General features: G+C 32.0%; 1 protein-coding gene across 5 annotated transcripts in view; it reads left to right on the top strand.

Annotated features, from left to right (window-relative positions):
* The window catches only part of LOC127725586 (trithorax group protein osa-like), a 56,130-nt gene that overhangs the window by 3,984 nt on the left and 33,375 nt on the right, over positions 1-18,771 (top strand). For 3 of the 5 annotated variants that reach the window (XM_052232663.1, XM_052232664.1, XM_052232665.1), the window contains exons 2-4: positions 7,083-7,232; positions 8,539-8,835; positions 10,978-11,055. In XM_052232663.1, the coding sequence (XP_052088623.1) occupies positions 7,083-7,232; positions 8,539-8,835; positions 10,978-11,055 (525 nt within the window). Of the gene's footprint in view, positions 1-7,082; positions 7,233-8,538; positions 8,836-10,977; positions 11,056-17,976; positions 18,081-18,771 lie in introns of those variants that run through there. The other 2 variants (XM_052232666.1, XM_052232669.1) reach the window with 2 other exon arrangements.

The raw sequence follows: 18,771 nt of genomic DNA on the forward strand, positions 1-18,771 counted from the left end.
GTTAGTTTATTAAATACTATAAGCAATAGGTCAACTTTATTTTGTATGTTGAAGGGTTTAAAGTGTAAATGTCAGGCTCCCACTGACCTTGACCTCATTTTCAAGGTTCATTGGTCAAAGTTTAGTTTCCTGAAAAAGGCGGTTTCAATGAAATTAAAATAAGGTCAACTATATTTGATTATGGAATGATTGTAAGATTACATGTCTGTCTGGCAAGGTTCATCTGACCTTGGCCTTATTTTCATGGAACATTGATTATATTAAGTTTATAATGTGAAATGTTATAAAATCTAGACTCTAAATAAACTATCATGACAAACAGATCAACATATAATTCAAAGCAGGCAAGATGTGGAATGGTTTTAAGGTGTACATGTCTGCGGCAGGGTCCAGCTGACCTTGACCTCATTTTCATGATTCATTGGTCAAAGTTAAATTTTTGTCTCGCCTGTGACAAATATGAGACAGGGATAACTATCCAGTGGCGGCCTAAACTATTTGTATAAAGCTTTATATTTAGAAGATCTGGATGCTTCATATCTTGTTTGCAGATACCTTATATATGCTACAAAGTTTCCTTGACCTCATTTTCATAGTTCAGCTACTGCTTGAATTTTTTAAAAAGTTTTATGTGAAATTCTCACTTATTATGAGTCATATGATAACTGTATTTGGTAAGTGGGTTCATTGGAATGTCTACATGTCCGTCAGACAGGGTTCACCTGACCTTGACCCCATTTCATGGATCAGTGATCAAGGTTAAAGTTACATGATTAGGTACATTTCTCAGATACTATAAGCAGAAGGTCAACTATATGTGGTGTATGGAATGATGGAAAGTGGTTCATGTCAGTCTGGCAGGTTTCATCTAACTTTGACTTCATTTTCATGATTCATTGGTCAATATTATACTGACTTTTTTTCTAAACGCCTTCACATATTGACCTAAATTTTAGTATGTGAGTCAACTATGATGAGTTATAGATTGAGTTTAGGTTTGATAATGTTAAGTTTATTTGATACTTGTAGTAAAACCTTTATTTTTAATAGACTCAACATTAAATCAATCACGGTCAGTAAAGCAGGGGAGACATTTCAATGTGTGCACTTGCGTTTCATAAAAAAAACAAAACACAATAGGTCAGCTACAGTTGATTATGGATTTTAAGATAACATGTCTGTCTGGCAAGGTTCCTCTGACCTTGGCCTCATTTTTGTCGAGCCTTCGACTTTTGTCGAAAAAGCGAGACATATCGATCCAACATTCCGTCGGCGTCGTTGTCGTCGGCGGCGTCCACAAATATTCACTCTGTGGTTAAAGTTTTTGAAATTTTAATAACTTTCTTAATCTATCCTGGATTTCTACCAAACTTGGACAGAAGCTTGTTTATGATCATAAGATTATATTCAAAAGTAAATTTTGTAAAAAACAAATTCCATTTTTTCCGTATTTTACTTATAAATGGACTTAGTTTTTTTGCCAGGAAACATTACATTCACTCTGTGGTTAAAGTTTTTGAAATTTTAATAACTTTCTTAAACTATCCTAGATTTCTACCAAACTTGGAAAGAAGCTTGTTTATGATCATAAGATAGTATCCAGAGGTAAATTTTGTAAAAAAAAAAATCCATTTTTTCCGTATTTTACTTATAAATGGACTTAGTTTTTCTGCCAGGAAACATTACATTCACTCTGTGGTTAAAGTTTTTGAAATTTTAATAACTTTCTTAAACTATCCTAGATTTCTACCAAACTTGGAAAGAAGCTTGTTTATGATCATAAGATAGTATCCAGAGGTAAATTTTGTAAAAAACAAAATCCATTTTTTCCGTATTTTACTTATAAACGGACTTAGTTTTTCTGCCAGTTAACATTACATTCACTCTGTGGTTAAAGTTTTTAAAATATTAACAACCTTCTTAAACTATCCTGGATTTGTACCACACTTGGACAGAAGCTTGTTTATGATCAAAAGCTAGTATCTAGAAGGAAATTTTGATAAAATTTTGTTCCATTTTTTCCGTATTTTACTTATAAATGGACTTAGTTTTTCTTCCAGTTAACTTTACATACAGTCTGCAGTTAAAGTTTTAAAAACATTTATTAGATTCAAAAACCATCCTGGATTTTTACCAAACTTGGACAGAAGCTACTTACAATCAAAAGATAGTATAGAGAGGAATATTTTTATTAATTTTTTTTCCTCATTTTTGTTGAGCCTGCGATTAACAGCAAAAGTAGGCGAGACACTGGGTTCTGCGGAACCCTTACGAATTTTTATGGAACATTGATTATGTTAAGTTAATGTGAAATGTGTAGTGAACCTACTTAATCATATAGACTTTCAACATAAGATTCAATCATGATTGTTTGAGCAGGCTATATATTTTAGCTTGTACACAAGCACACTTGTTTGTATTGTTTATGGTCAGAAAAATGTTTTGTTAACCAAGTCCAGTCAATTGGAAAAGGATGATTGCTCTTTTTGTTCTTGAAAATAAAAATTAATTGTCTAGATCAGCTTTAAGTTGTTGTGGAGGAGTGTGAGAGCATGAATTTGCATCTCTTTTTTGTTAGATTTGTTTTGCTGCTGAATTTCTTGAAATTGTGTACCTTCTTTTCATGGCCATATTCGATGTCTGTTTTGAAAGGGTCAATGTTGATTTTTAACTTTTTTCAGTAATTTTTGTGGAGCAACACTTGATGGATCACTTGTGTTGTCTTACATTGTTGTGATTGTCAGGGTTACACCTTGTTATTCCCCAACTTATTGAAAACGCCTTCAGTGAATTCTACCAAACTACAATGTAATACAGATTCTGATACAAAGACACTCACTTGGCATTTGTTAATTAGCAATTTTTTTAAAACTGCTTGACAAAATTCAACCGAAGTTGCCCAGATACTTGACATTAAAGGGATAGTAGCTACAACTTTCATTTGTATGACAAAACAATGCTGATAATGTATACACGTATTTGTGAATTGAATTGGGGACATCTTGAAGGATACTCTGGAAGAAGAATATTTAATTGTAAGAAGTTGATTTTTAATTTCTGCTAAGTTGAGAGATCACTGCTCGTAAATTTATAAACATATTTTGGACCATAACGATTTGAGCATGTCACAATTTGTTTTCATATGATCTGGAATAGTTTAGAAATGTAAACATCTTGCAAACCTTCCTATTGCCTGCGTGACAGGTTTTTTAAGTGATTCTAATGACCGATCTCTTCGCCTTTATTTATTTTCAATTTTCAATAACTTGTCTGCACCTCTTTTCTGTTCCTTTTTCTCAAAGAAACTGTAAATACACGTTCCATTACTGCGATAACATTCCTCTGTTCGACATTTTCCCTTCAAGGGACAACGTGCAATTGCGCATTGAGAACTGCTGAGTTAAGGTCAACATAGGTCATATGAATAAGGGTTGGCTTAACATCGAATTTTTGTCTGGTAGACAAAAATTAAATTCAGTTATAAAACGTTAAAAAGCTTCTAAATGCTAAAAGGAAAGAAAACAGTGATGGTTTTATTTATACTTAATTAACTTTTTGTACAAAATCAGGCATATAGATTAAAAAAATATTTTAGTGAAAATCGTAGCTACTATACGTTTTAAGTTTTGGTCTGCTATTTGATTTTTTATCGGAGAATTTTTAGGGGGTTTACCATTCCAAAAGATGGACTGAACCATTTCTGCTTATGTTATCAAGATTTTGACTGCAGCCAACCATTCTAACTTGGAAGACTCATAGTTTTATCCAAACTTGCAAGTTTTATTATCTTAAGTTTTACTTAAACATGAAAAAAATTATTTCTACAGGTTGCATTTCTTTTAAAGCTTGAAACAAAACAGAAACCAATGAATATTTATTATGAGATTTGAAGGAATGCATAATGCAATACTTTGAACATGTTGGACAAAGATTCTCTTTGACAGGAAATTTATGTGAAGGGTCAATGGAATGATTCAAATGTTAATTTTTTTTTATTTAATTCAATTTTTTTGATGACCTCCAAATGTGTATCTTATATGTACATACGGACTAGTCAGAACTGTCTTTCAATAAGTACATTTTCCCACCTTAAAATTTAAGTTATTTTTAGCCAAATATATATTCTACACTTCAGTTCTGTTTCATTAGGTTATAAGGACCAAAAAAAAAAGTATGAAGATTTTCAAAAGATGCTAAAGTGACATGTTTCCATAATAAGCTTTATAATTTGCTTCTTTATCCGTCAGTGTTGTTCAGTATCCAAGATTTGTTTCATCACTAAGTAGAGTCAGATAATAATTGAGATTATATACAAGTTATTCACATCCCGTTTGCCTAGTCTTTAGTTTCTAAAACTGGTAGCAAATTTGGGATGACTTTCTTTGCATTAGAATAAAAAGCATTAGTTACAAGAAGACAAATCTTCAGATCTATTTTCCACTTGCCATGACATACTCATGTACAGGGTACTAACATATGTTAAACCTTACATTTATCTTTCTAAGATGAAAGGGAAAATACGATTAGGAGCCATAAATTATAAAAATCAGACATGAATGAATTAAAAGCTTGCATGATTGACTTGTAAATATTACTTTATTGTTGTACCTGGATGAACTTTGGCACTACAGATTATGCTGATTAGCCATGTGCTTTTGTCTAATTTTGATTGGCCATTGAAGGATGTCAACATACTCCAGTGTAAATACCTTGGGAGATTATTGTCATTGAAGATAATAGAAACTGATATGTTCCACTTTGATGAATGGCTTTGTTAACATATCCAATATATTATGACATTAAGGCAATAAGATTACATGCCCTTTGTATACAGTATAGTAAAAGCTTAATCTTTTGTAAATTTTGCAATTTAAACACAATATACAAGTTCATCTATTGGTACGATCCATCTTCAGTTTTTAAATTTTTTAAACAAAATGATTCTGCTCTGTATTTAACCGGGGATTCCCCATCTGAAAAAAAAGCAGTAATCCAAGGGTAAGTGGGTTTTCATAATTTGATTGTTTCTAATAAAGTCAGTAGTCCGATTTATTCATAAAATTTTACTACTGAAAGAAAATAAGAGAAAAGTAATAAAATGGTTCCATGCACATTAATGGCAATTTGTATGACTGGACATTAATGTAAGGAGACATATTTTAAACATTTTATACTTGAAATATCTAAGAAATAAAATTTTTGATTTTAAAAATATCTAAGAAATAAAATATTTGATTACACAACTGTTCATGTGGATTGTGCTTCTCCCTTGCCAATGTTGTCAGCCAACCAATGTCCTTGCAAGCATGTGCCCGGAATACAATTACTGGAACTGAAGTGAACTTGTTGTTTTTCCTGCAGGCTAATATACATTTTTAATAGTCCAAATTTAAAACTTTTATTTATAAATTTATATTTCAAACTTGTATTGACTATTAGTCACCAACCATGTTACATTTTAATCATGTGGAAGGGAGAGAATGGGTTTTTATATTGAGAAATATATTTTTGTGCAAGTGCATGTATAATGTTTATCCCTTTCAACAAAAACTGCTGCATTTTTTTTTTGTCTCATCTGTGACCCGCTAATCAGGTGGCAAAAGCATGATATATTTGTTCAAAGGTTTACATGTCAGAAGGTAGAAGACCTGGATGCTTCATACCTTGTAAATTGATGCCTTGTGTTACATTATTTCCATCCTTCCATTTTCATGGTACAGCAACTAGCTTAAAAATATATTGTTTTATAATCATGTGAATTTGTTATGAGTAATAAGATAGTATATTTAGTACATAGGATCATCTGACCTAGACTTTATTACATGAATCAGTGGTAAAGGTTAAGTTTTCATAATGAGGTCCTTAAAAACCAACAAAAAATTAAAGATGCATCATTATATATGCTGAAATGAAATTAGATAGGACTAAAACCCTAACGTCCAAACAACAAGGTACCTCAATGTAACTACATAAAATAAAATATGAACTGAGTCTATGACAAAAAGAATAAAAAGCAATTGTAATAATACACCATTGTACTTTTTGAGAACAATTCATCCGATTCTCAGAATTACTTAATTTATAAGTGGACATCATGAATACTGTAAAATCAGAAATTTTGACATGATTTTATTATTGCGAAAATTATAATAGGAAAGGTTTTGCAAGAAAGTCTCATTTTCGATTTTGATAATATTTCTATGCATTATTTCCTGATATCACAATAATTAGTTTTGCATTTGTGTCCATTGTTCAATAAAAAATAAATGCATGCAAAAATTTCTGAATTTATATTATTGAAGTTGACATATATATAATCCAATTAATATCCCTAATATTTTGATTTAATAAGAGGTAATCCAGGAGATATTGATAGTCATCATTAATTTACCGATCACCACCACTGAAGGTTGCACTTCTGTAAATATAGACAATGCGAATTCCCATAGGAACTCCCTTTGCGGCTAAAGCTGTGCCACTTTTACTATGAAGTTTCGTAAAAAAATTATATCCTAGTATGGAAAGTTGATATGCACTACTTTTTTATTCAAAGGTCAAAACATAGGGCTGTGTGGCATATTTTCAACGTTTATAACCCGAACTTATAAGAGTTTAAACTTAAACTAAAATTCTGTACTACCCCTACCTTCATTTTGGGTCTTTCTGAGAATTCAATGTGTTTTTATACTGGTAACATTCCCAAGTTATTTCTCTATGAGATGAAACATAGAGATCATATCTGGGAACCAGTACGTAAACAAATCAAAATATCTATGAATATTGTATATCTCCCCAAAAGAGGCGGGGCTTGTGAAACAGCTGTATTTCCAAAGTGTACCGTAACCTGAAACTATTACTTATTTAGGTTTGAAACTGTAGAACTGGGGCATTTCTTAGGGATGTTCACCAGTTAGTTAGCGTAACACCAATGTCAATTATTTGTTAGAAATAACTGGACAAGCTGAAAAGATGTAATGTCCAGCATAACTAGAAGTAAATGTTGTGTTGGACTTCATGTAGTGATGCCAGCAGACATTGTTATAGAGTTTACTTTTAATTTATGATTTAATTCTTTTATATAGGGTGGACCTGATGCAGGTCAACAAAGGTCAAGTTTTTCTCCGAATTATTCCATGATGCCTAACCAATATAGCCCAGGACAGTTTTCACCCAACTCCAGATTTGGTATGACAGGAACGCCAAACAGACAGAATGCTGGTTACAATAACCAGGTATGTATTGCGTATTTAGGTTGGCATGTCAACTGATTGTTTCTATTATTAGATTTACAGAATTGTCACACAATTTAGATAAATTTTATTTGACATGTATTTTTAAAGAAACAAATCATGTCCAAGTGAAAACAGATTTATGGAAAGCATTGAAAAATTCAGCTTCAACTGATAGAAAATTTGTACATGTAACTCAATTGACTGAATTTTATTTATTATTGATTTGTCATGTAGATCATGGAAGTACTATTTAATGTGTCTTGGTCATGTATGTTAGCTATGGTGACAACAGAGAATAACAAATGCCAAGTATCTCTTGAGGACTAGTACTTTAATTTTAATGTTAATTGACTGTCATGTGCAAGAACCAAAATAAAGTTCAGTCTCATTTTTATGCCCCACCTTGGGGCATTATGTTTTTCGGTCTGTGCGTCCGTCTGTCCCTCTTCAGGTTAAAGTTTTTGGTCAAGGTAGTTTTTGATGAAGTTGGAAGTCCAATCAACTTGAAACTTAGTACACATGTTCCCTATGATATGATCTTTCTAAATTTTAATGCCAAATTAGAGTTTTGACCCAAATTTCACGGTCCAATGAACATAGAAAATGATAGTGTGAGTGTGGCATCCCTGTTCTATGGACACATTCTTGTTAATATCAAAATTAGGATCAGTCTCTTCTTTATTATAAAAATTAGGCTCAGTCTTAATTTTACTATCAAAATAAATATTTTAATTTTCCTTTCTATAAGAGGCTGCATATGACTTGTATAGCAGATTTTCAAATGTGCCTGATACACTTCTGGGTTATTTTGTTGAAAAAAATCATATTATGCCCATATGAAAAAATTGAAATAATATTTATCCCTGCCCGGTTTGATTTGCAAAATTTTCTTGGTATATTTGTTATTCTCTGGTTACATGTGTCATGTCATTGATTTTAAATATGTCAGTGGACTCTACATATGAAAATCTAAAAAATACTAAAATGTTTTGAATTCTCGAGCAATACGAATTTCTTCAATCATTCCTGCAACTTTTCAATAAGCTCCTTTTGATGTAACCCATATATGCATATAAATTTTAAAGAAATAAAAGATCACATTTAAAAAAAAAATTTGGGTTGCTATTTCTAATGCAGTGATGACAATACTTAGGACACCTAACGAAAAATAATGATTAAACTCAAGCGTTACCATATCTGAGCATTAGGAGTAGAATAAGTGGCATGATTAGATGCACAAAAAACATAACATTTAAGAACAAAAAAAAAAAAAGAAACAAATTGATAAGGTTTTTGTTGTGCGTAGATGGGACCACAATATGGTCATCAGCAACCATCCTCCGACCAATACGGATATGCTTCTACGCCATCACAACAGTATCTTCCTCCGTCTTCTCAATCGTATATGCCTCATACTCCATCTCGACAGCATACTCCATCCGGACCCACACCACCACCATCATCAAGAATATCACCAGCACCATCAGACTCATCAAACTCTCAACCACCAGCTCTTTCACCAACTCCATCCAGACAACAGACCTCACAGACACCACCAAGTTCAGGGCTGCAACAACCCACCAGTCAACAACCTAGTCCAGCAGTAAGTTTTTTAAGTGTATTAATTAAGAACCTTAAGAAGTTGTAAGTTGTGACTTCTCATTTGGAGGGGGAATCTGGGTTTAAGGTGTTTTCTTCTGATATAATTAAAAACCATCATAAGAGACTAATACCATATCAAATAATGTATTGTATTTTCAGGCTGAAAAGTTACACATACTTAAACAGTTTCCCTGGCAAAAATAAATCCAGTAACCCCTAGAGATTTTCATAGTGAAATGTTCGCCTCTATTTATTTACATGCTTTACATTTAAAGATGTAGTTCATAAACTTTTAATTGATTGGATCTTTGATAATATAAATCCTACATATATCATTTTCTCACTATTCAGATGCAGCTCAACATTTTCTCACTATTCAGATGCAGCTCAATGAGTTCTTAATCATACCAAATTTCATAAAAATCAGAAATTTTACCCGATTGAATTATGTATACTTCGCCTTAATGACCAATATCACAGTGTATCATAGTTTAATGATGACTTGATATAAAATAGGCCATAGTTTGAAATTTTCACATCAGCATTCTTTTTATGTCAAAATTAGGGCTGTTCCACAAAAGACATACATGTACAGTTGACCCGTGGAAGGCATTTTAAAATCTCAAATATGGGTTGATTCTTTTTGTTCAGGTAAATTGCAAGTGATGTTCTAAAATTGCCTCTATAGGTGGTTATCTGATTTTGAAAGTGCCTTATCCTGGTAACATGTATGCTTTAATGGAACAGCCCATAGCACTTATTACACTTTTCCACCAATTTTAAGAAATAAGACAAATTCTCCTTGGTATATAAAAAAAAATGAAGCATGACTTCAAAAAAGATCTTTTTAAACAGTATGTTTGTTATAAAAAAAAATACCTATCTAATGTTTATTTTGGTGAACCCTGTGCTCTATATTTCCTAGGCCTAAATGTGGTTGAAATCCCAAAAAATTTTGTTCAACTTTTTCCAAAATGTCTATTTTTGGCATATTCCTGGGAGAATTGCAAAGCTCATGAAAATAATGACAAAAATTGTTCTTGCCTCACTTTTTCGCATGTTTATGCATCAACTTGAACTAATGGTCTTAATAAGGGCTCAGATTAGGGCCCATACTGCCCCTACACCTGTTTGGTTCTGTAGCAGTGTGAGCCTAGGTACTGTAAACCAACTTATTTTCTCAGATATTTTTATTTAAGAAATTTCATGCCATGCTCTGTGCTCATTTTAACTTGATAATATCTTTATACTGAGTGAGCGTCAGCGAGGTGTAAAATGTTCAAAAATATAATGCCTACTGATGTTACAGTTAAAACAAGCATTTAGCATGGCATGATAGATTTATTACAATTCTTCAAATGAAATAGGAAAATTCAGAACTCTAGTACTTGGAAGGGGACCTATAAACACATTCGAACGGCAGCCATTTTGATGTGATGGAAGCCTAAACAACTAGAAAACAAACTGTTTCATGATTTAAGAATGAATTGGAACATGAAAACTTATAAGAATGATATTATTTAATTTCCTACTTAGCAACACCAACAAAAATGTCCAATTTGATCTATAGCATTGTTCAAAATATGATTGTGGTTGCAATTTTTGTTGTGATGTCAAGCACATGCAACCTAAGTTCTATTGGAATGAGAACATGGCTTTGTTATCAAAGTGTAAGACTTTGCTACGATTAATTTCACGATTTTCCTAACAATGTTGATGTATTCTTACAAGAGAAGATCCTAATTTTCAATATTCTGTACAATTTGGTTAACAGTGATATAAATTGAGCCTGATTTTAATGAGTTTAGCAATTATCTTAACCTTTCTTATGAGTTACCAATATGCATGAGCATTTTGAGAGAATAATGGACTATTCTTTCCTTTTCTTATCATTTAAATTTTGATATATTGTTAATTTTAACACCATTTTCATTAAAAAGTGCTTTCCTCGGCAAACAACCAGATAAAGTATGAACAGCAGAAAAGTTGTCAAAATAGCTTACAATTTCCTAGATTTTGAACACCCCCTCCAAGTCAAGTGGTAGGAATAGTTTCTTTGTCCATCCTCTCAGACGAGTTAGTAATGTTCAAATGTCTGAAACCATCCAATGAATTCCAGGCTCACCGTTGTACACTATTTCAGGGGAGTAATTCAAGTTGGAGTGGAACTAACAACAGTAATACAAGTAAAAGAAATGGGGAAGACATTGAAATGACAGGGGTAAGTTCCTTAAAATCTCTTTACTAAAACATCTTAAAAGGCAGGTTGGTAAACTAGTTTTTCTTTTCTTATTTAAAAGCTTGCATGCAAAAAATGCTGCTTAGTTCACTAGGTCAACAGACATGTATGTATTTTACCTGAGAGCAGTAGATTGACTTCCCCTCTGCACTAAGACAAAAACAAATCTTCCTGACTGTCAAACTGAATTAAAAAAACACCGTTGGGTAGACAAAAGTCAGAGAGATGCAGAGTTTTGAAAACTGACTTCATGAAAGATGTATTTATATCTTAAAATGGTTGAATGACAGAGTATATGAATTGCAGATTAAACAATTGAAATACTGGCGAAAAATACTGAAAATAAAAATCCAAGTTGTAGAAAATCTTCGAGTCATATTTTGCTGACAATATGTTTTAAATGTAATCTATTGTTGTTAGCATATTGCCTCCTCATCAACTGTTGACAGTTGTATGGAACTTGAAGGTAAGAAAATATGAAAATAATTCCAAAATGTAAAATGGAGCTAGTAACTTGGAAGTGAAAAAAATTCATTGGTACGGAAGGCCACACAAAAAATAAATTTCCTGGTTCTTAAGGAAATATTTGATCATAATGGATCAGAACGTTTGTTTAAGTAAGACAATTTATGACTGAGGCATTGAAAATAACTCTTGTAGCCTCTGTTATGTGTTGGTTCAATAGATTTGTAAGTAACAAACCATTTATAGAAGAAAGTGCTCTTGATGCCCTTACCAAATGGTTCAAGCACCACTGTGGTGATCTTCATTATTACTTGAAAAAGTATTTATTACCATAAAAAAATATTGGCCAATTATGATAGATTTAAGACCTCTCTGGAGACAAATGATTAATCTGTAAAGTAATTTGGGCAAACCATCTCATTAGCATGATTGTTGGTTTGCAAGCCACTTTCAGCACTCTGGGTTGTATCATGTCCACCAGTTTTATTGGTGGAGGAAGCTGGATTACCCAGAGAAAACTTCCTACCTTCAGCATGATGAGCAATCTCATTCGATTTTACATAGGAGTCAAATCAGCTATACCACAAGTGGGATCTAACTCATAAGCTTAGTTTTGACTGGCTCGTAATCACTATAGATGAACAACTTGGATAACTCAGCCACTGAGACTCCCTTAGTCTCGTTACTTGTTAAAACCAATGCTTTGATATCCTGCAGTACACAGTGTCCCTGCTATTGTTTTTGTCCTAGGGTTTCTCTGGTAGTTCATCATTCCCATGGACTGCTTATCGATCAGATTTCTTTTTAAAAAAAATTATCAAAAGGTTAAGGTTGTTTTTTTGGTTGACACAAAAAACAAATATTGAATTTTGAAATTGCATATATTTTATAATCCATTGTACTCAGTTGACATCAAAATTTCCTCAGAGGACAAGATTTATTTTCAAGATGTCATTAAATTTATATTGTTATTGAAATGCACGCTGTAAATTGCATAACTAATAAAGCTGTAGTTGATATGATTAAATATAGTTTTAAGGTAGATGGGGGGTCTATATCAAAATCCATAACTTTTTTAATAGTTGGCCAAAATGTAGTTTATATCATGCTTTTTATGCCCCCGCCGAAGCGGAGGGGGCATCAAGTTTTACCCTTGTCCGTACATACGCCCAGAAATTGGTTTCCGTTCTCTAAGTTTAGTTTACCTCAACCAAATGTTATAAAACTTATACACAATGCTTATTACCACAAAACACAGATCAAGATTGAATTTTGGTGGCTTCACTTTAACCGTTCTAGAGTTATGCCCCTTTACAAATGGAAAAATTGCTGAATTTTTTGTTTCCGTTCTCTTACTTAAGTTTGCCTCAACCAAATGTTATGAAACTTGTACACAATACTTATTACCACAAAGCTCAGATCAAGTACAAATTTGGGTAGTGTCACTTTTACTGTTCTTCAGTTATGCCCCTTTATAACTTTATATGATATGCAAGCGGGGGCATCATCTGTGTCCCATGGACACTTTCCCCATTTATTTCAAAAAAATATAATGAAAAGTATGGTTCAAAGGGCTTTTATTCAAGCTACAAATTGGGCAAAATTGTCAGATTTTGTAAAGATTATACATGGCGAACCAAATTTTGTGTGATATAAAGAAAACCAAATGATAGAATTTAATCAATAAAATTATGAGAAGGTTGATCTTATTATGTGCTTGGGACTAGTTTTCCTGCTGTAAAACAAAATAGGTAAATTCATAAAACATTCCTTTATAAAAGTTACATTAGCTGAATTATCTCCCCTTATATGGCAAAGTTGAAAAGAATTGAATCAAAGGAAATATATCCTCGTCTCATGGGTTTTCCTGCTATTAAGAATGCATTGTGATGTCACAATTTCCATTGAAAAAGCATGCATAGTACGATTTCATATGAGGTACGAAAACATATGATCTGACCATATTCTGTATTTAAAAAAAAAATAATTTGATAAAAAAAGGTTGCACATAATTTTCATCTTTAAGATGAAATGTCTTACAAATTAATTACATTCATCTTTCAAAAATTTGCACATTTCATTAAAGATCTAGACCAATTGTTTTCTGCTATTTTACAATCCAAGGTGGCAGAAGACACCAGATCTACCTTAATTACACTTTCCTTTACCCAATATCAAGTTCTCAAAAAGTACCAACCTTTTGTCAAAAAATAGAAAACCTCATGCATCTAGTGTTTAAGGGAGTTAGAATTGAAAATTAAAGGCTTCTACTTACAAATCTAATGATGTTCCTTGTTGCCCATAGAAAAGTATTCTGAACCTTTCAATTTCTACCAGGCGCACTGACAAGCTAGTAATTACCCATCATGGTATGTCTTTAAATGACACTTTTAAACAGGATTTTACTGGAAATCTATACTACTAAAGGAAGAGAACGATTTCATTGAGCCGCAACTCCTCTGAAACCATACAAAGTCGGAAATTTTTGTGATATGACGTATAAATGTAGTATTTTGTACTTCCTAAATTTGTCTTTGAAACAATCTTTTTTCCACAGAAAACGCAAATTTTTGAGAAAATATCCAAATTCCGAGGACTGTTATCGATCTGTGTCTTATACGCTTTCGGGCATGCTCAGTCGACGTACTGCCCGTGAAATCCAAGTGAAAGTAAGAAGAAATGATAGAAAATAGGACAGTTAGGCCTATAAGGATCCTGTATTGTATTGTAAGGGCATCATTTTGCTAAATTAAACGACCAACCCTTTTTACTCAGGTGCAGAACTGTCCAAAAATGAAATGGGCGTTGAACATGTCGAAGTGATCCTCCCCCCTTTTTATGTGTAATCACAGGCCCCCGACATCCAGACCCCTCCCCCCTTTTTATGTGTAAGCACAGGCACCCTTGACACTCACTTGCTGAATTGTACCGTGATTTGGCGTGCATCTTCTAATACTTCTAAACTTGAGCACTTTGTGACTTGTATTTAAGACAACTGTTGTTAGTGCAGGTAGCTATATCCTGTGGATGTTGGCCTCTTCTTTGTTCCCTTGGGATGGTACTTCTTGAAAGTGTAAAAAGCATGTTTTTTACCTTTGTTATTTGTATGCCCCTACCGTCACAGGAGGGTGCATTAAGTGTTACCCCCGGGGTTTTTCTAGGTATTTTGGGAAAAAGGACCCAGGCCAGTTTTGGGAATTTTTTACATGATTTTCAATGAAATTGGGAAAAAACAAATATTCCAGATGTGAGTTTTAGTGTGCTTAGTTTATTAGAAATTATCTTTTTTTGAAAATAAAGTAAGAAACTACATGATTGCTGTTTATAATTTTATTTTCTGTTCTTCTTGTTTTTAAACTTGACAAGGCAATCAAGTTGATTTTAGTATCAAAATATGTAATTCTTAAAGCACACATATGATAAAAATTTACCGCCTTTTTTATCTTCAGAGGCAGTAACAGTTAATATAATAAATAATTCAGGGATAGAAATAAGATTTATTTAAATGGCCAAGCGGGCTAACACTTTTCTAAATTCACTTGCTCTTCCAGATTTTTATTTGTCCTTCAAAATTGAGAAGAAATTACCTCTTGGATCTGTATTTATATGTTTACGTTATAAAAACATCCAATATCAACATTTTTTAGTGATAAATAAAAGTAATGTCACATTTTATTGGATTTTGACATGAAAATTTTTGAACTAAAATAATTTTTGTGTTTCTGTATAGAATATTTCCTGTTTCTTCTTTTTCATATATCTTTTGGTTTTCAATTCTAGTGTTTATATTTTATAGCTATATTTTGTCACCTGCCTGGAATTTTTTTTTTTTATTTATTTATTGTATTTGATCGGCAAACCCAGAATTAGCCTAATCTGATCCGGTATTGTATTATCTACATTTCCGGTTTATGGCGGCCATTTGTCGCAGTTGTTGTTGTCAGTCAGATGTGTTTTTACTCAGTTTTACACATTACTTGTTGGCGATTTTCAGCATAAAGCTAGCGAACATCAGTCATGAATAATATAGATGAAAATGAATTTGAGATTGTTTGGGAATTTTTCCTCCCAAAATTGGGGAAAATATAGGGTTTTTGCTATTGGGAATAGGTCTGAATACCGGACCCTGTGGAATGCTAGAAAAATCCATGTACCTGTGTCGTCCCGAAATTGGTTTCCATTCTCTATAACTTAAGTTTGCCTCAACCAAATGTTATGAAACTTTTACACAATGCTGATTACGACAAAACACAGATCAAGTTGGAATTTGGGTGGCGTCACATTTGTCGTTCTCGAGTTGTACCCCTTCATAAAGTTATATGGAAGCGGGGGCATCATCTGTGTCCCATGGACACATTCTTTATTTATTTATTTTTTTAGAATAATCCCCATTTTGTTAATGAGCTAATAGGATGTCTGACAGCCTACAAATAATAATAATATGCCTGGATCTATAGCTTTTAAAACCTATTTTCAAATTTCATATCATACATCAATTGATTCAAGTTTCTGGTTCAAGAAATGCAAAAGTCTGACTGTAAAAGACTTTGTCTTTATTGTTATTGGTTGCCCTTAGTTTACTAAAAAAATGAATTCTGTTACAGTATTGTGAATTATTATCCCCTGGTATTTGACTCATTTTACTCAATAGGTTGCCAGAACAAAACCCACTTAAATCCAAAATGTTCATACATGTATATTTTTGGCTTCACATTATCTAGGTGTTTACACTTTTGTCCTTTGGTCTCATGTGGATAGTTGTCTCATTGGCAATCATACCACATTTCCATATTTTATATTATCTATATGTGTTAGTTAGAAGAATTTGAGACAAAAAAAATATTTTAAAAGAAACTTAGAATACTAATGTGGAAAAAAATGGATGAGTTGTTCTCCTTTATGCATTACTGAGAATGAAAATCACTGACCCATTTGCATACATTTGTATTTTTTATGGAATGTGAAAGTATACAAAGAAAGACCTGCAGATTAATAAAAAAAAACTTTCTCTTTGTTTGTTTTATGTCAGATGTCAGAACTGTAGGTTGACATAAAAAAAAATGTGAAAAGTATGTAATATAAGTATAATCATCAAATAAGAGAATAAAAAGATTCCATAACCTTAAATGTAAAACCTTTTTAAAAACTATTGTAATCATAATGATGTATCAGAAGAAAATTGACCTACAAATTGTCAAGGCTTTCATATGTACTGGTATATTTATGAAAGTGTATTAATTGAGAAGGTGTTAAATGATTAGTTTGTCAGTTCAGTTACCTTTAATAAGTTGAAAGAAAGAAAACCATGAAATTTAAGATTAAAATTATACTCCTAAAGATAAAAAGTTGTTTCTTCAGTATTTTCTATTATTAAGAACGGAGATTTCTCCCTGAGGCAATTTAATTACGTAGATCAATAATGTCAATTCATTAATTGCAATTGAACTTCAAATCAATTAGGTTGTAATTATTTTTGTCTACAATTTTATCCAGATTCACTTTGACTTCAAAAGAGACCAGAATTTACATTGGTAGGGGCAGAAATCTGCTTGTTTTCTCAGTTAAAACTGTAGCTATGGCGTTTAGTGTGTAGAGAATATTATTGAACACTACACAGCTAGCTGATAACCAAGCCTGGTATTCATACAACACCACACATTCGCCAAGCTGACTGAATTGCTATTGATTTTCTCCCCTTGAAGTTAAAGCTGTTGTTTATCTTTCTACCAATACAGAGTTTCATGTGTTTTTCTAAGTCTTTTCCACTTTTAGACTCTTGTTTAGAAAATTTGCTCAAATTTAAAAGATTTTATTGAAAAAATTAAGTTAATGAAATGTGAAAAGAAATTTTTGTATAAAAATATTTTAAAGAGGTATTGATTTCCTTTGTTTATTGAATTTGTAATTTGAAGAGCATTAGAAGATTTAAATTAAATTGATTTGGACCAATTTAAAAATTAACATCTTTTAATCTTCTTGCTAAGTTCTATTTCAAATAAGAATCTTATCAGGCAAAGGTAATTAAATTCTTCTTTTCATTTCCCTTTGTGTTGTACAAAGAAGATTACTTAAGATTTCTGAAATAGACTATAAACTTTAGCTGATCTGACACACCAGCCCTACAGGGCCGAGCCCATAATTGACAGAGGTTGATAAATGCTAGAAGATTCAAGATTGTATTATGTCCCTTGTTGCCTGTGTACTTGATTTTTGAAGTGAAGAGAAGTTGGACCAGTCCATTGTTAAAAAATAGGGGTAAGATGATTTATTTTTCCCATTAATTACACTAATATCAAAGTATATTTTACCTAAAATTAAAATCCATAGAAAATGTAAATTTTCTCAGATAAAACAGACTAGGTTTGTAAATATCCACTGAAGGAAATTAATATCTGATTACTTAAATTCCTTTTACCTTTTGGGCTATCATGTATTGAGCTGTGTAGGGGAGATATTTTTGGATTCTTTTATTCAGTTGTTAGTAGGCACACACAGCTGAATATACATAGCTCTGGTATACTGTAGTCTGAGGGGAAATACAGGTAATGTCTCTGTTGTGTTGTCTTTTAAAATTTGTTATATTGATTAACATATTTAAAACTTTGGTTACATTTGATTTAAATGCTTAAAAAGATATTTTATGAATTCATATTCAGAACAATAACCTTTTAAGATTTTCAACAAAATTTGTAACATAAGTCAAAAATTCTTTGTACATTTTTCATAATAAAAACAATTTTCTAATTTCAAGTTGACATTAGTTAAAAGTTTTTATAATTGGTATATCTATTTTGAATTTTAAAGATTAATTGAAGTAATTTAATAATTTAAATATTTTATGGTTACCTGTTATATGGGGAGACATGTGCTAATTATACCTGTGAGTCAAAGTGAAACTAGCCAGTGATGTCAGCTGTCTAATCACTCACACAGCTGTTTATTTCTGGCACAGCTAAACTTGTTGACATAAAACTGATCAGATATCTCATTAAACCAGAACATTTGGTGCATTAATCTCAGAAATCCATTAGTGGGAAAATATAAACAGATTTGTGACAAACACTTGATTTCTTATAATTGTAAATTTTAAAAAAATAGGATTATGATAAAAGGGAACCACATATATTTATTTCAATAAGAATTACTTACTTACTATAGAAAATTTTTTTCAATTCCTAATTAACTTTTCTTCATAAAGAAAGAAAAGGGTAAAAATGAGACACAATTACCAAA

The sequence above is a fragment of the Mytilus californianus genome, unplaced genomic scaffold (genome assembly GCF_021869535.1).
Source record: "Mytilus californianus isolate M0D057914Y unplaced genomic scaffold, xbMytCali1.0.p SCAF_15, whole genome shotgun sequence".
NCBI lineage: Eukaryota > Metazoa > Mollusca > Bivalvia > Mytilida > Mytilidae > Mytilus > Mytilus californianus.